The 23,816-nt window shown below is 36.8% G+C and overlaps 1 protein-coding gene across 1 annotated transcript in view; it reads right to left on the bottom strand.

Moving 5' to 3' along the window:
• Window positions 1-23,816, bottom strand: part of HIBADH (3-hydroxyisobutyrate dehydrogenase) — a 77,414-nt gene that overhangs the window by 5,752 nt on the left and 47,846 nt on the right. Inside the window, exons 4-6 of the mRNA XM_005421733.2 lie at window positions 10,791-10,924; window positions 10,170-10,246; window positions 3,047-3,203 (exon numbers count right to left, since the gene is read on the bottom strand). Of these exons, the coding sequence (XP_005421790.1) occupies window positions 3,047-3,203; window positions 10,170-10,246; window positions 10,791-10,924 (368 nt within the window). The remainder of the gene's footprint in view (window positions 1-3,046; window positions 3,204-10,169; window positions 10,247-10,790; window positions 10,925-23,816) is intronic.

Genomic DNA, 23,816 nt, shown 5'->3' with positions numbered 1-23,816 from the left:
AACATCTTCCAGATGTCTCAGTGCACTGAATATTCTAACACTTTTCCTCAGCTTAGAATAGGGAAACAGATTCTCTTTCCCAATTTGCTTCCACTTTAGAATTACTTGGTTCCTTACATTTATTTTGCAGTTGATGTAAATGAAACTGCCATTTGGAATAAAGCTCAAAGGCTGCCTTGACATGACTCAAGAGGAATATGATATAAATCTAGCTCTTCTCAGGATCCAAAGTTGACATTTAATTAGCAACTGTGCTGTCAATGAAAGATGGGACTTCTGGCCTGCCAATGCTTTGGAAACAAACATGGCGTGGTAAACTAAACTAGATTTTTTTTAAAATGCAAAATCTTTAGAGCAGGTTTCAGAGTAAGTTGACTAAATTGTATGTTTCAGTATAAAATTTCAAGACCAAAGAGCTTCTCAGAAGTGTCTGGCAAAAACTTAAAATAAAGATCCTCTGGCTCTGTTTGAGAGATTTTGATGACAAAATATTTTTAAGAAAGCCTTTGACTTCTACCATCTCTGATATGTGAACAGGAGCTTGAAGTTTAGTAATGGTGTTTAGTGACTGTTACTGAGGCACTCCTAGATATTTTCACTGTGGAATATTTTCTCCTCAGCCTCAGGGTTTTACCTACCTCTTTCTCCTTTGAATACATTCTTTTTTATTTCTTAAGTGGCAAAATCGTGCTCTGCATTTCCCTTAAAAAAAGTCCCCACCTCAAGCAATTCACAAAGTGCACAGTATGTCACACATCAGGATGAAATGGATAGTAGCAAAAGTCTTTCCACAAACTAAAAGGCAGTGTCTTAGAAGGAGTCACCACTGCACCAAAGAAAAGCCTGAACATGATCAGCTGTCTTGGCTACTTATTCGAGAAATCTTCCATCTGTATAGAAAAACAAAGCATAGTTCAAAAGGCATGAGAGGAATTTAACATCTTTCCTTCTTACTGAGGATTCTAGCCTAAAGAAGGCTTCAGGACTGTCAGGAGAGGCAAATCAGAAGAGGTGAACAGCAATTACAAATCTCTCTGAGGAGCTCTCTCTTGGTTATCATTGATGCTTTATAACCAAAAGCTGGCAGTTTCAACAGGCACAAACCAGGCTGCTATTCCTTCAATTAAAGAAAGATCTTTCAGGGCATTCTTCCAGGGAAGATGAAGACCAAAGGAAAAAAACCAACCCTTTAGAAAGAATCTTAAAAAGGAGGGAAGAAAATGTGTGCCCCTATCGCATTTATACTATGAGGCTATTCTGGACAAGATTGAGATCTATCAATCATGAGAACAGAGATTGCAGTGTGAACATGGCACAACAGGCAGAACAGATTCCGAAAACAACACACAACATGGCAACAAGCTTTGAGGCAGGGCCAAGATCAGGTTGCTTATCTCTAATTGCCTGGCAAACTCCATGAAATAACCTAATGCTTTTTTAAAATCTGTAATTTAAACAACACTTTATTGTCCCCAATGTTCAATGACATGCACACAATGTAAAAACTGCTATTTTTCAATATTTTAACACATTCTTCAAAGAAATGAAAGTTCCTGGTCGTTGGTCCATAAACATAAAGTGTAGCAGCCATTGAGGGGTTGTGAGCCATGCAGCATTAGCAAAGCTTTTTGGTGCTACCACATGCAAAACACTCTGGACCCACTCTGAGAAGAGAGTTGGATAATTTAATTGAGCATGCAAATGCACCAATTGTCCTAAATCAACTGCAAAATGACATGAACAGTATCAATAAGCAGCTATTATATACAGGAGCTCCAGCACTTTGGAGATCTGCATGGTAATATCTGAGTTCACCAGCTTTGAGAATGCTGTTTTACTTTGAAGTGCTACATTTCCACTTACATGGAAGAGCTGAAAATAGACAGAATGCCTAACTGGTTGGGAGCACTCAATAAAGTGGTATGCATAAAACCTATCCTGTATGAACCAAACACCTCCCTTAGGACAGTATCTCCATGAAATGGATATTCAGTGCAAAATTATTTCATGCACTTAGATGAGACATCTCTTCCAGAGCTGATTTTATAATTTACGTTAGGCAATCACTGTGCTCAGTGAAGAAGTAGTTCAAGAGTCAGGGTTCTGTATCTCCTTCCTCCAACTGTGTGTCCTATCAGTGGGATGCAGAGCTCTGACCTCCTTGCCTACTTTCCTTTGGCCTCTAAAAGCTTTGCCTTCCTGACCACAGAGTGACTCAGGACAGTGTTTTCTTGGAAAAGCCAAGAGCATGGCAGTAAGTGCATTCTCCTGGGATAGGATAACAGTAGGTTTTCAACTTCCTACCGCTGAGAAGGACCTAAACCCCAGATCTCCCACTTTGTCGACAAGCAATTTAGATTACTGTGTAATTACTCATGAGAAGCCCTTCTTCTGTCACCAGCTAAGACAATTCAGGAGAGCTCACAGAATGGTGCAGAAACCTGCAGGAGATCAGCCTGTAGTAGTGTGGGTTGCTTTCTGCATTACAGATGGCCTTAGGCAGAAAGACATGCACACAAGCAATTGGCTCTGCAAGGAAGGGCTTGCTAGAGAGCATGCCCAGGAGCACAGTTAAAGGTATCTGGAAGAGAGTGGGCCCAAAATCTGAGATGCTTATGGCACTATCAGCACCTAATTAAGTCACTTGGATTTCCAATGTTCTCTCTTGAATTCTCTCTTGAACTTAAGACTCCTAAATTCTAGAGCAGTCATGCAAGAGGCACCTAAATGGCTTGCTGAATGCTCACTATACTCACAGGTCCATTGGGACTCCTCTATTAAGGCAGAGCTCAAAAAGATCATGCATATAATCTCTGACTGGCTCAGCAGTAATAGTGGCTCAGCAGTAATAGTGGCTAGAAAAAAGCTGGAGACTAAGGAAAAGCCCTGTAAATAACTCATTAATTCAGAGCTACAGGAAGAGCTCAGTTCCCCTCTATTCACACCTATATATTATCCTGTAATCACAAATTTTCTCTGAGAAGGACGTTTGCTAGAAGCCCAGAGAGAAGCAATTGCAGATACTCGACATGCAAGTGTTACATACCTTAGCCATGAGTGTTGTTCCAAAGCCACCTTGATAATTGTTGGCTGAGGGTACTCCCTCCATCACTCCAGGAACAGGGTTGTATGTATCGCTTGACCAACAGCGACCTGAGCTCATATTTAGGATTTTGGCCAGCAGCTTTGGGTCAAGGCCTAATCTGTCAAAGGTCAAAGAAGAGAAGTGTTAATGTCAAAACGCACAAGACATGGGTGACTTGTTTTATATCTTAGGACCCTACCATCATTCCTCTCCCTTTATTATAAGTCATGAAAAATGACAGAGTATTGATATTGGGGGCAGGGATGCCGTATCTTAAATTAAAGAGCATCAATCCGCCATTTAAGCAGTAGGTTTTCAAAGCTTTTTTCCTTTTGCACTAAGCAAATCCTCTTCACCTAGCAATTTTGAAAGTGCAAGCAAATGAAAGGTCCTTTGAGAACAATAGTTAACTTGTATTTCAATTACTGAAAGGCATTCTCTGTTTTGCTACCTACTAGGTCACATACTTGTTCTTCATATAAAAATATTCTCTGAACAAAGCCAAAAATTCACAAGCAAGAGTGGCAACATAAAAATGGTTGTGCAATGCATTTATATGTGAACACTAGTGCACTTTTGAAGTAAACAAGATAACACAATTGATTCTGCTATAATAATGTGAATAAAAATGCTGCACTTATCAGAAAAACTTTATTGTCATATACAGCTGTGCATTCTTGTCTTTGCTATTATTAAATCTTCATTATATGCTCCTGCTTATGAGGCAAGTCTGCATTTCACTGTGACATATGTTATCTATTCACAAACATATATTATAGTTCTGGGTCAGCTGCTGATAAGGTTACTGATCCCGATAAAACAAAGCTTGTCCAAGTAGAAACGTCATTTGTTCTACCATGGAGTTGATGGCATAAACTGCTGCTCAGTGCAGACCCTGAAAATTCTTCGATATTTTACAAAATTAACCCTCTTATGAATTCACATTTATGCTGATAATAAGTTGCAAGTGTAATTTTACATCAATTGCATTAATACCAAGGACAAGCAGCAGCAGTTTATCTGGCACTGTACAAATGTTCAGCTACACACAGGACAAAAGAGAAAGCAAGGGAACTATCTCCAGTAACACTTCAAGATGAAAAAAGGACGTTTTAAAAGGGATATATCACAACCTTCCACAAAGTTTATTTAAATAGATTTCAATGTTTTTTATGTTAGTTCTCACATCATAGACTTTTGCAGATCCCCATAGCCTACCAGTGCTTCCAGGCACTGTAGCACTCAAAGTTTTAATTTGTAGATGAGAAAAGCTCATTACCAGTGGAACAGTTGCTAAAATGCATGTCTATCTATTCCAGCAGGCATTCTGGATTTGAAAAACTATGTTTAACATAGTCAACCCTACAGCATGGCTCCTACTCCTATAGTAGCATTGTGTCCTGCAAGTCTGCCTTCCTAATGCTAAGCAAGATAATTTTCTGTATTTCAGACAGCTCTTTAGCAGTACTGCTGTGCACTCTTATTTACTATTTACTGCAGCACCCCCTGGAATTCAATGGGAAGTCTCCGCTGGCCTACATGGGATCAAGCTTTGTGCTCTTCCCCATTGTTTTTTTCCAACTCTCTGATTCAACGGAATGCTTATAATGATCATTTATTTAAAAATACAAACTGTGTTTTCCAGCACCAGTATGTTTTCACAGTATTTTATTGTGCATAGTGCATTAAAGTCCTCACCATAAAAGCCTTCATCAAGAGCCACTCCAAATAATGGCTTTGATTGTTTTAATCAAAAAAAACCCCACACTGGGAGCATGCAAAGCCTGAGCTTTCAAATACACAGAGGTTGCTTTTTTTCCTCTCAAACAAATCTCTTGACTTGTCTGTTTCTTTATCATTGTTACATCCAGATCAGTATTTTTACCAATGTAGTGCCTGCTTGCGCTATATCCAGCTGCATGGAGAGGGCTGCAATTACAGCTGTGAGTATACTGCAAGACAGGGAGCTTATTATTTCAAAACGCATATAACCCTCCCAAAGAATGCTCTTTTTACAGTGTTCCAAGTATCTCTCTGTGAAACTATACTTTAAAAGATATGCATGTATTATACAGATATGTAAAATACTGTCTTCCACTAGATTTGACATATTTTTGCTCTGGGAAAAGAAAAAGGAAGATAGTGTCAGTTTGTATCCCTGCTCCTTCAAAATTCATAGCTCTTAAACACCATGCAGTTTCTCTTCAGGAGACCTGAACCTATTTTTTTTTCTCCTTTGCAGCAAGTGTATCATTAATAAGAGCAAGTTAGAAGTGCTTTGCATTTCATCTTTCTGAAGATTCATCCACTGGTGCATATATAACTGACAGTTAAAATTAGACATATATTAAAATCAGTTACTGAAGAAGTCCTCTGTCTTCCACTGTGCCCAAAGCTTGTAATGGTCTGAAACCAGCCAGAATATACAGTAATTGTCATTCAGCAAGAGTCTATCCTAGAAAGTCATGCTTCAGTGGAGAAGACTGAGTTTCCATTTGAAATCAACAAATTAATCCAAGACAGGTATCTGAAAGGGCAAGTTTAATAGGAAGCAGCTACTGGGCTCTCAACCATGATAAAATGTTATTGCTGTTTCCCTGTAAATTGGCTGGGAACATACGATACTCTGTGCATAAGAGCTCCATTGCTGTTCAGGAGATATACTGCTCAAGCTATCAAAATGATGACAGTCTGCCAGTCCCCATAACAACTTGCCATTGGACATGGCAAGAGCTTGTGCATGTGTGTGTGAATTTACAATTACCAAAATGTTCTTCTCCCTTATAAGCAGAAAAGAAGCTCATGTATTAACTGTATTTAGAACAAAAACAATTTCTCCCTCAAATCAATGCTTCTTCAATAACATTCCTAATGAAGTGAACAACAAAAACTAAGCAATAGATGCACACACTAAAAAAAAAAGATCAAAATAGGATCCCTTCATGCCACAGCTCAAAACTCAAGTTTTGCTGAGCTCTAATAAAGCTTCAGCCTGAATTTTTCATACACTCCTCCAAAAGCTCAGTCTGAAGGGATACAGAAATTAAAATAGTGTCTCACAAGAAAGATCCATCCTGTCTCATTTTAAGGTGTAACAACTGAAGCAGCTGAACTTTTGAGAGATTCCCATCTCAAGGTGCCTCGGGTAAACACTTTATAAAGGTGCAAATATTCAAGCAGAACCTTACAACCCATCTACCACAGTTAAAAATTACTTTGCCATTGGTGTTTTAAACAAGGTAAGTGCGCTCCAGCATCATTACTAACCTTCATGAGACTTAGCTATAGTCCCATGCCAAAGACAGCAGAACCACACCTTGGAGTTCTTTTTCAAGGTACTCTTTCTAAATTTTGCAGTGGGGATGTGTCCAGGGCTAATTATTCCTCAGTCTGTTGGACATGCTCCTCTCTACTCTGTCAACTCTCATTTCTGCTCATGTCTTACATCCATAGCTCAGGGGTGCTCACAGAAACCAGCTTTAGAGACTGAGACTACATTTAAACTTGGCATGAGAACAAAAGTTCTTTTACTGTCTTTTCACCTTATTTATCTAAAAAAACCACGTGGGCACAAATCAGTGGAGTAAAATTGCTTAGGAAGGAGCTGTATTTGCAGCTTTTGGTATAAATTTGGGTGGCACTGCAGTCCCTCCTCATAGAGATGATTTTCTCTGCTATTGGAAGTACAAATTCATTTTGCAGCGAGGTTATTGCCATAGAGCCCTTACTGCTCTCCTGGTCCCTTTCATCCCAACCACATTAAGCAACCTTATCCTGTCTTGTGTCACCACATAAGCCCTTCCTTGAGTCTTCGCAGGCAGTTTCTGATGGGACTGCAAACTGTGTCAGGCAGCAACTTCCACCTGACCTAAACACAAGCCAGGTATCAGCAATATTTCATTTCTGAGCTTTATTTTGCTAGTATTAGAAATTGTTTTACTGGAGCTCAGGGCTCAGCAGAACAAAGTTACTGGCACTGAGGTGATCAGCAAAATGAAAAAGAAAAATATTTTCTGCCTGTGGACAGTATCACTTCACGTTTGTACTTCTGATTTGTGCAGTTTACATGTACTCTGTGTGTCAGTTTGACACAGCAAGTCAGTATTTTGCAATATGCACACTACTTGTAAAACTGTACAGCAAAATGTGCTCAAGATTTTTCTACTGACAAGTTGCACTAACATGCTAGAAAGAAAAGAAAATATAAATGACAATGTGAATTCATTTCCGCAACGTCTACCACACCTTTTTACTTTTACTGGTAACATTCATAAATCATCAGGAAAGTAATGGAAAAACTGAACATAACATGCATTTCATTGGTCAGAACTATGGATGGGATTATTTTAAAAAAGTATTTATGCAATTTAATCCAAATAACTTCCAGAGAAAATGGGTATCTTTATTAGTAAATAAAGATGATGTTCGAGTAAAGCAAGTAAAATATAAATGCAAAATTACATAGCAATATGGCCTGTTTTTCTGGGAGTTTATTGTGGAATTTTTGTTCAATAATGTCAGTTTTCTTTCTTCCTCATCATATTCTATTTGCTATTTATGTCAAAGTTTGGAAAAATTCTATAATTTCAAATATAAAATAAATAAAACAATAATTTAAAAATAAGAAATTACTAAACCTGTCACTCTAGCTACTTCAGAAAATGAAAATTTAGACTGCATGGTTTATGAAAACATTAGAGAAGAAGTGGCTTATTAATAGAATTAATATCACACTGCTTTGAAGACTTAAGTTTAGAGTATATATTAGAGTTAATGGAAGGTGTTGTAATATGATCTTGTAGCTACACCTAGTTCTGACAGCAGTATTTTGAATAATTAATTATTCAAAGTCTCTAGAACTCAATGTAAATGATGCAGCAGATATACACAATGCATGACATAAAGACATTTTATATTCTATATGAAAGTTAAGAACACATCTAAGTTCCAAAATTCCTATTCTAAATTTTTAAATTTTCAGTATCCTTTACCATTATTAAGTCAAAGTCCGACTTTCTTCACCAGATATGCATCAATCTAATAAACCAGGTTCAGCTTCCTACTCTCTTCAGAGCAGGCAGCCACACTATCCTTTGAGCTATAGAGTAGAAAAATACTTCCTAAAATGATTAATATAGCAAAACTTCTAATAATTAGAATGACAACTGTAAACTTCTACATTAGAAATTTTTACACACTCCAAGTGGATAGCACTTATTCTAGTTATAAGCAGAAGTCATCTTCTCAAGATCTAAATCACACTAATTAAAATCAGTGCAAGAATTCTAAATTACTTCTTAAGGCTTTAAATAACCACCTCTGTCTTAAACTTCATGCAGTTTATGACTAAATGAGATTCTGCTATTTCCATACTTTGGTTCAAAATCAGCAGGGTTCTTCTACAATAAATATAGTTCCCTCTTGATAACATTAATTGTAGGGCAGGGAGGCTTATAGATTGTTACTTTCACATTGGATTTTTGCTCACAAATGATGGATACAGATTCAGCCAAAATTTAAACTGGAAAAGGAAAAAATTCTAAACACCTTCAAGTTACAGTGACTGCAGACATCAACTTGCTCTTCACAGGGCTTACACGCCCCAGAATACCCCTCTTCCAAACCTCTTGATTTTATTTTAGTTATTTCTACAAATGTAGATAAAACTGTAACAAAAAATTAGTTGCATGTGCCTTATTAACTGAATGACTTAAAGCAGAACCCAATGCAAACTTTCTGGATAACACTGGATTTAAAAAGTTGTAAACAATGCTACTGGTTTTATTATGGCTTGATGCAGACATGCTTCAGTATATTACAGACTCTCAATTTTAAAATGTAAATGGTACAGGATATTGATAAACCAATTAGCACTGATGCAAAGCAAATTCCTCTTTTATCTCAATTACAACATGACAACTTAATAGGTCAAGACAGTCTAACATCTGAGACAAGGGCAATTCAATAAAACAACTGCATCTTGATATGGTAATTAAGAGGAAATGTGAATCCATTACATTGTCCTGTGTATGTGTGCATATGTAGGTGTTTTTTTAAATTTATTTAAGCATTTGATGCCCTCTTGCTGTTTTTATAATGTATCAAATCCACATGAACACAGTTGAGCCCAGTTGATAAGTACCTACAGTACTGTAGTTTTAGCAGGCAAATTTTAAGGATGCAACTGTGCAGATAAATAATTCATGAAAAGCCCCTGAAAGATACACAATTGCAAGATAATATCTTCAAACACAGGACTTCTCTGTCTATAAATTTGCAAATTATTTTGATTTGGCAACAAGAATTTATTAAAGGTTCAAATACCTTGATCCTGAATGTGTACTTACACACACTCAATTGGAAAATAAAACAAAATGACAAAGACCACAGCAGAATAAATACATCACAATTAAAAAATAAAAATAATTTTGCCCAAATATGATGTTACTTAAAAGTTAGATGTAGCACATCCTAGAAAAGAAATGGTAGCCAGCACGGGCAAGAGTGTAGTAGGAGTATACTGCAGCTTTTTGACAAACTAGGAGTTTTGGCAATTAGGACAAAGTGCTCTCAATAAAGTCAAAGAAAGGTAGATGTTCTGTTTTATGCTTTCATCTTAATTTGATATACACACTGTAGTAGAAGTTTTGCTTTACAATAGGTCTTGGAACAATTTAAGAAATAAACAAAGCCAATGAGAGCCATATGTGAGTATAATATTCTGAATAGATTGTGCATTAGTTTAGAATACAAACAAAAACTTACCTCTATATTAGCTCTGGATGTTTATAATGAAAGACAAACATTATTGCAGGCTGCACTACAGCAGAACAAATAAATAACTTCAGATGTAGAATGTAACAACCTATGCAACCAATACAAGAGAATATTCCCATGCTGAAAACACCTCCTTTAGTTAAATAATTCCTTTAGTCCGTTCATGGCTTTGTAAGACAACTTCTGGCAAAAAGTTTACCTATTTCTTTTAATCATTATCTCAGCAGAAGTCAACCATAATACATAAAAACTGTAATGGAAAAAATGCTTTTTGAGGTGTTCAATCCACCACAAAAATAAAACCAACCTGATTCCAAGATTCATAGCCTCAGCAGTTCCAATCATACTGATGGCCAAGAGCATGTTGTTGCAGATCTTTGCAGCCTGAAAACACGTGAAACCATCAATTAGTTTATGCATTTTCATAGAACTTACATACAGGAATCCACTAGGCCTAGGACAATATGATCAAGTATGTTCTGGCAGCTTTCTTCTAAAGTAAATATAGATCTGTGACAGCACAAAGTTAATGAAAGTTGCTCCATGGCTCCTTTACAGATCAAAAAATACCTTTTTTTCTTAGTACTGCTCAGTTAGCATACATGCCATATAGGAGCTCTTTGTTCTTCAGAACATCCAGTAAATCTAAATTCAGATGAAACAAAATCAAAATGTCTCTCCCCTAAGAAGTATCATCTCAACAAGCCAGTGTGGAGAAATACCAGTCAGATTTTTATACTAAAGTTACACAACATACTGGACAAAAGTGCCACGACATTATTTACAAACACAAGGTTAGAGACAAACAAACAAGAATGAAGATATACTATCAAGCATTTAGTTCTTGAGTAAAAGAGTAGGCATCAATAAATAAAAAGCCAGAAAAAGGAAAGACTGAGATAGCTATTAGCCCTTCAGAAAGCATTACCTGTCCGGTTCCAACCTCTCCGCAGTAAACCACATTGGAACCCATGCATGTCAGCAACTCTTTGGCAGCATTAAATTCTTGTTCCACTCCACCAACCATGAAAGTAAGGTTTCCAGCTCGAGCAGCTCCAACACCTGAATCAAGATAACATTTTATTTCATAATACTATTAAAAAGCCTCAAAAATTAGGCAGTTTCTCTTACCAGTAAGGGTCTGATGATGCAAAATTAATACTTCACTTATGACGAACCTCTGAAATTCTGTGTAGAAGTAACACTACATTCCCAGTACCCAAAGGATCAGCAATCTAAATTCTGAAACATCTGATGGAGATAAAACCACCTTATCTTCCAGGCACACTAGCAGAAAAGTCGTAAGACTTGGATAAAACTGGCAGTCACTTTTTATAGTTTATACAAAGAAACAATCAACTTTTCCGCCAACTTTGCACTCCACAAAATTCATGGTGTCTGAATTACTAAATAAAATTTCTCTTTTGTCAAACTACTCCTCACATACAACCATTAACAAACTACTGCTCAAAGATAGCTCCGCTTTTATCAGCCTTTCTAAACCTAAGCTAATTTTTACCAGTGCTTCCTGATTTTCACATGATTGAACAGCTAAAAGACACAAGCATATAAAACCAAGTATTCTGAATTTCTGCAGTTTATGACATTCTTAATCTGAAGCAAAAGTCTCCTTAATCTGAGAAGCTTTAAGTTAGTTCCCATATAAACTTAATGTATTTACAATGACACAATTATTCCCTAAAGGCAATGTAAAAATTATTCATATACACACATAAACACACTACTCCCAGTTTTATTCCTGAAGTCTGTCCGGTCTTTAGCACAGTTCAGTAAACACACACCACAGTTCTTTGAATATACAGTTCCTAAGCACAACATTCATGTGATATTTATTACCTCCACTCCATGAAATATTCTATTCCTTAAAAGAAGCCTAATTCTAATATGGATTACTCTTACATCCCTAACTTCCTCATCCCCAGTATTTAATGGGTATAACTGCTAGGAAAATTCAGCCTAAACTGATGAACAGATCAGCTTCCTCACTAATTTTCACTCTGGCAAGAAGCATAGCCACAATGAATTTTCTGTTCTATGCATCAGACTTTGGCTGGTTAGGGTGTACAGCTGCAGATAACAACTGAGTTTCAAATTAAACATGCTCAATTAGGTACAGTGCTCCGAAGTGCTGTACCACTGCTAAGGAAGTGGTCAGTTTTGGACTTTGTTTACAGTATCAAGGATAGTAACATTGCAGCTCTTCACACTGAAGAATTTGTTGAATTTTTTGTTTTCCTTTTCAATAAAAATTTCAATTGACATTCTCACTCTGTGCAAGTGCTCTGTGTGGCTATGTCTACAAATGTCCCTTTCTGTATCTTGCAAGTCCATCCTGCCTTTCAGCACCTACTATCTTTTTCAGCCATTGAAGAATTTCAGACAAATTTTACAGATCAAAGTCTCAAAAAGAGTAAATACCCACCAGTTATGCAAAACTAGGCAACTGTAAAGATGCTCCCCGTGATGACCTGCTCAGTCTATATTAGAACCTAAAATCACAAGATTTCTGGGCTTGAAAGTGACCTCTCAAGATCATTCAACCCCCTGCTCAAGGAGGGCCAGCTGAGGCATGATGCCTCAGGACTGTGTCCATCAGCCTTCAAGTGTCTCCAAGGATGGAGACTCCACAGCCTCTCTAGGTAACTTCTTCCGCTTTTTGCCTACCCTCAGAGTAAAAAAAAAATGTTTCCTTGTGCTTCAGATGGAATTGCTTGAGTTTTGATTTGTGCCTCCTGTCTTGTCACAGGGCACTACTGAGGAGAGTGTAGCTCCCTTACTTAATTCTCTCCTATCAGGTCTTTATATACATTGTTAAATTCCCCCTGTGCCTTCCCTTCATGCTAAACACTCTCAACTCTCTCAGTCTCTCTTCACATGAAAGATGTTCCAGACCCTTTGCCATCTTCAGGGTCCTTAGCTGAGCTCACTCCAGTAAATCTGTGTCTTCCTTGTGCTATTAAGTCCAGAATTCTGGAGCATGCAGAAGAGCTCAGACCCACAGCTTTAATGAAATGATTGGTTTGTATACAGAACACTGCTGAGGTACTGAAATACATACAGCAGAGAAGATCTTCCTGCCCAAGTTGAGAGACACCCAATTTTCAGCCAATCCTTGATCTCACTTGAACAACTCCTCTCCAGGCAACTCACAGGAACTGGGCAAAGAGCAAAGCCCAAACTAGCTAGCACAAACAGGTCATTGTTGTCTTTTTGGCTACCAGTTCACTATGTACATGACCACAAAGATTGCTACATTAATAAACACAATGATTTTCATTCCATTCCTCTAGCTATTTTTATTCAAACCACATAATGGCCTTTACCACTAATCCTGTGATCTGACCTGCAGCAAATTAAGTAGACAATTTAAGTCAAAGCTTACAAACAAAATCCAGTACTATCCATCATAGGTCAATAGCCTTGTATCTAGATTACAGACTGCTAAATAGCTTCAGAGATTCATTTATTAGAGCAAAATTAATGCTGACAATAGTTTTCAGCTGGTTAATCTTCTGACAGCTGCACTCTCTCACTTGTTCAAACACATTTCAAGAAGCAAAAATAAATTAGTTAAGTAGAAAAAAAGAGACCAATTTGTTGTATAATGCAGAAGGCTTGGAAAATTCTTGTTTTAAAAACAAAAACCTATTTACTTCATGGTAGATTTTATCATCTAGAGTCCTTGCCAACTATCTGCTATTTTATCAGACTCAAACGAGCAATGCAGCAAATTTCTAAGACTGGAAATTAAAAAAAATTGGCATGGAGTCTAGGAGTACAAGAACTGTAACTTCAGCTAAAAATAGAAATTAAAATAAATCATTATACAAGAATGCACAGGCTTCTTTCACTTCTTTCACAATCACAGCTTCCATACCAACAACACAAGCCAGTTAAGTATTATCAGTTTTTAACACTAAAGAGAGCAATGGAGATGCAGAGCAGCTAATGCAATTTAAATACGTTAACTATTATCTTTCATGTTTTGATTTTTTTAAATAAGTCTTACCACCTAAGATAATGTTTTATGTACCGCTGCTATGAGGGACAAAAGTTGTTTAAAACCTATCTGTTCTTTCTAAAATACAAAAAGTCTCTTCACATCCTTGGGGAATAGTTTTCAGAGAAACAGTATCTATGAATAGCATGTGTTAAGATTTCCTCTTCTGCTGCAAAGCAAGACTGCTGGAGCCCACGGCTGCACTCATATACTTGGTTTCTCTAGGATGATAACCCACACCTATATGCAGAATCTTGCAAGGTCGTCGCACCAGCAGATCAACTCCAAGTCTGTTGCTCACAACAGCACCAGAGTTTGCCCCAGAGATATAAACTGACAGGAACAAGATTGTAGAAAAATATAAGAGATCTACCTAGCTGAGGGGATATGCAAGAAAATTACTCTGGGAAAAAATATGGTGAGAAGTTACAGAGTAACACTGCAGTATGGCATATCCACTTGAAGATGGGTTTTCCACTTGCGTACTAGCAGGTTTTGGATGAAGATCTGCAAAACTAAGTTTTTTACCAAAAGAGATACATAAAGAACTCCAAAGCATCCTGTCACATCTGGCTGTGCTACCTGTGGGGCAAGTTCAATCCAAGTGCTTCTCATTCGATTGCCAATGGATTGCTCAGTGAACCTCCTACAGAGTAGTTCTTAAGTTCAACATTTTAGACAAAAATAGGAATGGAAACTTAGGAGCCCTCACATGACAACAGGAACTGGTTGCAACCACCCTGGAACAGTCTGAAGATGACCTCAAGTTTTAGTATCCAGGCCAAGCAGCCTCATTTGACAGACATGCTGACCTTCCATATTCACTTTCCTGTGCTGATTTAAACAGCATTTCATGTTGCTGCAAAAGCCTAGAAATTTGCCACTGATGCTTCCAGTGCCAAAAAAAAAAACATACCAGAAAGGTCTTAGTTCTACAGCTACATCATTAAAACCTCTTAGTTTCTATCAGTTTGTGTATTATTAAGAACACAATTTGCTAGAAAAGAGATGTTAATGTAAAGGTGTTATATGAAATTATCTGCTTTTGGTTTCAGCTTTATTACATTTCTGTAAGAACAGAGGGCAGATGAGTTAAAAAGAAGTGATATTGTAAGGCTATGCATTACAGCACCATCACAGTGGCAATGCTGAAAACAGGAACGCTGCTGGAAAGACAATGCACCCAAGCATATCCCTGTGCCAACATATTTAATCCACTGTTGCACGGCACCTGCAGATAAAAAAAAATCATTGCTGACAAAGTTGAGGCCAAAATGACAGGAACTGATCTGTTTCAATCTCTGAAGGACAAGTAAGATATGAAGGCTGTAATATCGAGAAGCTTCAGAAAAAAAAATAATCTATTTTGTTATTTCTCTACTCAACATTTAGCTGCAATTATAACAACTAATTTTGTGATCTATACTAGATTAAAAAAAAAGCAGACAAGAAGAACATTGCTAGAGTTTTAATCCTCTGTCTTGTTTTACAGTGTTGCACCTTCAAGCACAGGAGTTGAGGCTTTGCCTGTTCCACTTCGGGAAGTCCAAGGGAACACTGGTCTTTTATTCTGATTATTTTTTTTTTAATGCAGTTTAAGTGACTGTAGCTGCCTCAAACAAGCAGGTTCTTGTCATGTTTGCTCTCTTTCACATAGGCTGAGCTTGAGAGGCTGCATTTGTGTACCTTGTGTGTATTTTTAAGAACTAAGCAGATTTTTTTTAAGTACCTGCCAGCTCACACGAAATACTTTGTCTTTGCAACTCACGAAAAGTTAAACCAAGATACACAAGGAAAGATCAACTGAAAAGGTTACTATTGTTTTGCTACATATATAAATCTAAAACCAATTAAAAGGCATGTAAAGGCAAAATCAGCTATAAATCCCTAGTGGAAATAAAAGAATATTTAAAACCATGCTATAAATTTAAAATAACCATGAAGAGACTAGTTGTTTTATAAAATATAAGTAGGGTATCAATGTTTTCTACTTGCTTCTTAGACAATATCTGCCATCATCAATCTATTTTCAGGAAACAAGTAAATGGAACAGACTCAGAAAAAAACCCCCACAGCACACTGCTACTCCAAGGGCTTGTGTTTCTCCCTATTACAAAAATCAGCATCAAAGCTAGACCTATGAAGCTATTCTGCTGCCTTATAACTAAAACACAGTAAATCACTTAATTTGCTCAAAAGAACTTAAATGTTGTAACCAGTCTGCCATCAGCAGAGATAAAGAAGAGGACCGATGGGACTGGGCTGCAATGTGAGCCGTCTTTAAAATGCAATTGTTCTAATCATTTTCTACAGATGCAGCCTCACAAGGGGCTGCTGTCACAGGGACCATTTACGACTTGTTATGGTGTCTCTATTGTTTACCAGCGACATTCGCTAAAAAGGCGACAGCTGGGACAGAAAGCTGCTCCTCAACGAACAATATAATCCCGTGAAAGTAATCAACAAATTTAAGGGTGTTAATTAACTTTACACTTTATCATGTTCAATTAGTTGTCCTTTCTCGAAAAGATTGCCGTGCACAATCGGTTTAGAGCGTGCCATGTTTGATTTGTAAGTGATCACTGTTTCTGTTTCGAAGTCCATGTCAGATGTTCTCTTGGGTTTTGGTGACACAGATGAATGGCTCTGCACATGTTAGGGGGTGATCTGGTTTAACATAAACCAGCATAACATAACCCCTTGTTAACGTATCGCTGGCCTCTCCAAGCAGGCACAGAAACGCCCGTGCCCGCGGATGCACACAAACGTGCACAAAACCCCTGCGGCAGCACGACAGTCAACGAGTCCAAGTTTCGTTTTTGCTGAAACACAAAGACACAAATAAATGGGCAATTTTTCATCATTATATCTCAAAGCAAGACTTGTCTTTTAGGGGCACGCTTGGGATCATTTCTTCACAGCAAGACCCCTAGTTCTGCTGCATTATGCACTAATGCACAAGTGCCTCTGTACATTTTACATAATGCACGCTGCCTTTTCTAATGGCAGGCTGAGCAAATGCTAGGTAGATGCAAGTTCTTCTGTATATAAAATTCTGTGGTTTGTACTGCACTTATAATGCCAGAAGAAAGCTGAATTAATCTATTATTAAAATTTGCCATTTTCCCTTTAAGGTACCATTCCTACTTGCTAACGGGACAAGGCAAAGCTCATGATGAAGTGACAACGTACTTGGACGTGCCCCTTAATGAAAGCTATTGCTGTTTCCCTCTTCTGACAAATAGAGCTTTGCATCACCATACCTCATAAGCTAGTGATTTTTGAGCAAAAATGGAAATGGAGGTTCAGGTCAGCGATTTCAAGATTTATACAACTAGCACTCAAATATTAATCCAGAAAAAAGCATGCTTAAGGAAGTAGAAACATCTCTTTTACAGCATAATCGAATTATACAATTTGTGAGATTATGACCATACAGAGAAAAAAACCTAGTGGATTTTTATTCTGCAGCAACAGGCAAATTAAATGCACACGATCATCATTGTTTAAGCAGTTAAATTGTACATAAAAACAAACTGCAAAAAACCCACCCACAAAACAAAACAAAATAAAAATGCAAAGAAAGCCCAATGGAAAAGTTGTTAACTCTGAAAGCTAATAATGGACTAGGTTAAATATTTAAGAGGAAATTATAGACTATATTAGAAATAGCTGAAACCACAAAACAAAGCAGTATAAAACATTAGTTTTCTGCTAGGAAGAAGATCTGCAGGGAAAAGGGAAGCGGTCGATAGATCCTTAAATTGGACGCAATAGCTGTTCTTCTATCCCAAGTTGGCAGCTGCTACATTTGCAGACCTAGTTCATTATTTACCCATAATGACCATCAAGCTCCAGTCAAAGTCAGATCACAACAACTGTCAGCAGCTCTTTTAATTAGCCTTGTTTGAATTCAGATAAATATCACAATGGCCCAGCTTCTGCTGAAAAAGCAACAAGAAGATTGCAAGGAATAAGCTGCCCTGACTTCCTAACAAACAGTATTGTGAAAAAGTCCAGAGAACCAAAGTTGTTTTTTTTCTTTTTAAATGAAGGAAGGGATGGTGATGTGCACATTATTATTTTTCCCTCATGTGGTATTCATATTGCTACTTACAATTCCTGTTTATAAGCAAATTTGTGCATCTCAAATGCCAACTCAAAACACTACTCCACAATCTGAAAGGTAAACTTGAAGAGATGGTTTACAGGTATTAATTAAATTTCTAACCTCTGTGAAATCATATGATTTGAAAAACTGGATCAGAATTAAGGAATGCACATATTAACAGGATTATCCTCTCTCCTAATTTATCTCCTTCTGTTTGTTTATCCTCAGGGAACATAATCTTCTGTTGCATCAAGCCACTCTCATTCTCCCTGTGTCAGCAGCAGAATAATAATTCCCTCCTCCTCCTCCTCCACCCCCTCTCCCACAAGCACTGGCAAGAATGAAGACGAGTGGATCAGACTGTGTGCATCAGCATTAATGCTCCATGCAGCTATTTTCCTAGCAGTAGTAGACACTGAAAGAAAGATGCAAGAGAGGTGAGCAATATGCTACCTGTTCTGGGCTGCCCAGCATGAGAGGGCGTAATTAAACAGATTTTGCCTCCCAGAATAACATGAAGGTAGAAGATGCAGGCAGAGACTGCTCTAAGAGCCTTTCTTCAGCATTCCACTTGCTGTCACAGTTGAGTCCCAATTTTGCTAGGTGCTGTCCAAAGACAAAGTCGGTTCCAAACTTTCCAGTCCTACATGCCAATCTGAGAAGTGCTGGTGCATACGCAAGGATACTTGGAGGCCTCAAGGAAAACATATTTAGGGATTTACATGAATCATAAGGATACATGCATATAAACAATAGGTACATACATCTGTTACAGTAGAAGAGGATATCCCTTTTGGGAACAGAAAAATTATGTAAACATAATCAGAAATGGAAGGTAGAAAGTAGTGGAAGAGGAAGAACAAACAACTGATTAAACAAAATAGGCAAAATGATCATGAGAAGCTTTATGTTTTTAAAAGAAGGCCTGAGTAGATTTGTATAGGGATTTGTACTTGAACTTGGCCATGGATGGTGGAATAAAGATCTTCAATTTGTTTTAGATGTATTATAGAATGATGCCAAAACACAAAAAAGAATATGCCTTCTCAATAAATCATGCAAAAACTAGAAGCTGTTGTTGAGGCAGTTTAATATGGATGGACAAGGAAAATTTTACGAGATGGTATTAAGTAGCAACTGATGCCTCCAAGGGACCAGCCAAAGAAAATAAGTTGCAAAAGGCAAATGCACACATGAGATATTTCAACTTTTTCAACAGAATATAAGCTGAAAGACCTGATGAAATCGTTCTGTCTCCAGCATTTTTTAAAAAGCACTACATTTAGTTCTAGTCATTGTAATGTCAAAGAGAAATATCAAAGCACCTGAAAAGTTAGCATCTAAAAAGGTTAACAGCAGTGCAATAAGAAAGGAAATACAGTATGATTGATCAACTTAGCTGCTTATTTTTACCCAAAATATTGTATTAAAAACATTAAGAAACAGCAGTTCATGACAGTCATCTTTCCCATTCTCCACTTTTGACCCATAATCCACCACAAAATCAAAGACAACAGAAATATCCTCTTGGTATTGCTGGAGTACAGATTTAGCTACTCCTTTACACATCACTAAATATTTAGATATACGGTCTAAATCTCACCTCCAGACCTATACAGAAATATGAAAACTTAACAACAACAGGTGCATGTATTTACAGTTGTGGATAGCAAAACTACGTGCACAGAGCTCAGCATAATTCAAAACAAGTACCTAATTTTTTATCTGAACATTAGCAAGAAGGCTGTACAGCCAGGGATAAACAGAAGCAATACATTCCACATATACAAGACCCCAAAATTTCAAAGCAGATTTCACTCAGTCCAAATGTGAAGCACCTGACACTGAGCTAACTGTTGCTGGGTTCTGATCAAGCACAGCATCAAATACATGTGAAATACTGAATACAAAAGAAACAAAGAAAATACTCCTTCTTCAAAGAAAACAAATCTCACCCAGCACTACTGCTTGAAATTCTGGTCTTTTAGGAGAAGTTAAAAAATTAAACATGAACATGCATGAAGTTCCTCCATTATGTGGGCCACTGTTAGCCCTCCACACAACTAAAATTCAGTAGAGACAATCTTTACTGATGAGGCTTCAACACCTAGAAATAAAACTTTATCCCAATCATGTACTGCAAACTCAAGAATAATATTTGTCGAGTGTTAGAAAGAGGGAAGAGCTGCATTTCCAGTATCATAATCTCACCTTCTTGAAAAGCTTCTACTCTATGCAGAAGATCAGCAACCAGAAAACAGACCGTTGTGTGACTATAGAAGAAAAAACTCAAAGGGATAGACATTTATGATGTTCTCTTTGAAAAAAACACAGAAGGCGAAATCCCAGAAAAGTGATTCTTATATTCTTACAGTTAGTTGTTCTAACTCAAGTTCACAGATGATACCAAAATGAACATCAAGCCTCCAGAAGCTTAATGTTTGCATGGAATAACCAAAAGCCACAAACAGATCCAGCAATCTACCTTGTCACCACAGCTTTTAATCTCATCCATTTTGACTGAACAACATACATGCAAATGCAGGACCAACAAAACCATATGTGTGGCCAGTCTTGCTGAGCTCTTTAAATCATAAAAAGCAGTCAGCTGTATGTCACCAGGTTTGCAGATTTTGCTACTTGGACTTGAATGTCTCTGGAAAGTATAAAATACTTGCATATTCTACCTTAACTCCACAGCAAAATGCAACTATGTGTACATAGTTCTGTGGAATAGATACATAAAAGCTGAAGAAACACTCATTATAACAACAAAACAAGAACCTTCAAGAAAAAATAAACCAGGGATATTTAATATTATTGCCTGTTTCTCCAGCATTAGTACAACTCTAACAAGATATCAACCCTCTTTTACAAATAAGAAATACTTGAAACACGTCAGTACTTAATGATTTTATCATATTACCTTCCTATAGGCCCTTAAACCAAACAAAACATGGCATGGTTTTTTTTCTGAATAATGAAGGCATTAAGCACATCACTAAAAAATAAAAATATAGTCACACTGAAATATGCATTTAAACTGCATTATTCAACAGGAATGGGTTCAAGTGCTCTTAATAAAAGGTCTGCTTCTTAAAAAGCCAGCTGTAGAAGAAGGTAAATTTCTATTGATGCATTCATTAGTCCTTTCATGTCATATAAGAAAATTAAGACAATAAACACACAAAAATAAAACAAAAAGCATTTAAATGGGGTGGATATCATAGCATGTATGTTCTTAAGCATTTCTGGTTTATCTTAAAAAGCTGAAGATGTAGCAATGCTGTATGCCAATCCCAATCAATAGGGGCATATTTACATTCACAACATTTTAAAAAGTACCTAGTATTTAATAGCAGGAATCTAACAAAATTTTAAAACAAAATAGAAATATATAGCCAGAAAGAAGTGTCAGACAGGTAATTTTAAAATCAGTCTCCAGTATTTTCTCCTAGAGGGCTGCTCAGCTGAAAGTTTTAATTTTACCTGTTTTGGGTACAGTCTATGAGAGGACAACTGACAGAGGTTTACCAAACGAAACTGGAAAGAAATGCATAAATAATAGGAGTGAAGATTGCACTGAACATTTTTGAATGAACTTTTGAACTCTGTCCCTTCAAGTGTCATCGGTGGTATGAGACTAAGAATTTTTCTGACAATCTGAACCATCATCAGAGTGCACTGCTTCAGATATGTCTATGCTTTCTTTAAGCACTTTGACATTGAATCTTGCCTCTGGATACAGTCAACAGCCCACACACTCTTATCTTTCAGCTTCCCCTTTAAAATATATGCTTATTTTAAAGCATGCCTAACTATTACCTACAAAGTAACAAATCACTTTCTGCTGCCTAATTTCAGCATATTCAAAGTTAATTCTCAAAGCTTTATGGCACTGAAAGGCAAAGCAGCACAACAGCACAGGATTACGACAACTGCTAGAAAAACAGCCTAAATTGGAAAGATTCCATTTAAAGAATCCCTTTGTTTCAAGGCCTTTCCAAGTTCTATTTCCTGTTCAGAGATCCTCTACACATAATTCTATTATTACCTCTCTTGCAAAACAGATAGTACATTTCTTTCAAAGAACTAGATTTAGCATTGCCCTCCAGCCTCAAATGCAATGTACTTTTCAGTGTTCTCAAATGTATTTGATGCACTTATACAATGGGTTCAAACTCTCGTAATTTAATTAAAAGTCATATTTCTTTATGTATGAAATAATTCTAAGTTTAATATAGAAATATTTTTAAGAAGAGATACTATTTTTATTATTACTTTTATTGTTTCAGGATGAGCCAATATGCAACCATATGGTTTAAATTCACAAATGTTTACATGCTCCAAATGCTGTACTTTCACAAAACAAAACACATTTTCATATTTAGCTGTGCTGAATGACAACTTAAGGAGAACCACTATAATACTTGTGTATCTCTTTTTTCTGTACTACCTGTAAGTATTCCAACGCTGCACCTCTAGGCAATTTTGCACAAAACCAATTTAACCTTTTTTTTGTAATGTAAAGGTATTGAAAGTCAGTACTTGGCCTGGCCCTCCATTTAAAAAACAAGAAAAGAAAAAGACTGCATTTTGCCAACGAACAGAATCAAGAGGGTAACAAAGTTAATTATTTCTCATAATCAGTAATTATGATTAGATAAGAGACTCTTTGGTAATGAACTGCTCTAATGATGGAGGACCTCCATCCTAAGAAATATAATAGTACATTAACATAACTGTGTATGCAAAGTACATAGAACCGCTGCCACAGTTAACTTGTCATTGAATGATTAAATAGGAATTCATAATTAGAAAAATCCACAGTGTAATTTATTGGCCTTCTCGACAGTTCTGGTTCATTAGAAGTTGATTACCAAATAGTGACCTCTAGCGGCCTACAGCTTTTTCATGTTATCCCGGTTCTCTCGGCAGTTTTAGCAGCTATTTACCCTTAAAAAAAAAAAAAGGGGGGGGGAAGGGAAAAAAAAGGCAGTTTTGGGGAATTTAAAATGTTGCCCTTCGAGACACCTTTTTAAACTTCCCTTAAAATATACAGCGTGCTAATTTCTTCATAAAATGGTTTCCCACTCTGTAACCATTTATATAAATGCATAAAAATGTACATCTATATGAAAACTCAACAACTTCTCAGTTTTAAAGTTAATCCTGAGGCTAACATTATCTCATGATAATTAATATTTATATACTGATTAAACACAATGCCTTCTACTAAAAATACATAATTTATTAAAATAAACCACTTTTCTAGTGTCAATTACCAAGACCTTGAGAAGCTCACACTTTAGCCACTCCACCCTAAGGTGAAGTGCCTCTAAACGCTGCCTTTGAACAACAGTCAGTTTTGCACCAAAACAAATTACACTAACTCAGTTAGAGGAGACAGAGGATAGGGAGAGAGAAAACTCTGCAGTTCTGTGCTCCAGGTAGGAGAAAAAAACCCCAACATTTCTTATTATTTGCTAGACACATGCCTTGCAATACTTTTGACTCAAATTTAATTTAAGAAAAATGCAGCTTGAAATTAAGTAAGATTTGCATTTATCTGCAAAATCCTTTAAGCATTAGGGTGGAATTTTCCCTCCTTCAACTTAGTTAATCCACTGTTAAGCTATTTAGACAGTGTTCTATTTTAAAATTTTCCATTATGATAGAAACACATTTTTTTAAACTAGGACAGTATCTAATTTTTTTTAAGTATGAATGTTTCTAACAGGAAGTAGCACATCTGAAACTAATATAGAAGCCCCTGAAACACAGTATTAAATAAAAATTCATACTCAATGAATACAAGCAAT

This window comes from Geospiza fortis, unplaced genomic scaffold (genome assembly GCF_000277835.1).
Source record: "Geospiza fortis unplaced genomic scaffold, GeoFor_1.0 scaffold95, whole genome shotgun sequence".
In the NCBI taxonomy this organism is placed as follows: domain Eukaryota; kingdom Metazoa; phylum Chordata; class Aves; order Passeriformes; family Thraupidae; genus Geospiza; species Geospiza fortis.
Note: the sequence above shows the minus strand (reverse complement) of the source record. Positions and strands in the feature narration are given on the sequence as shown.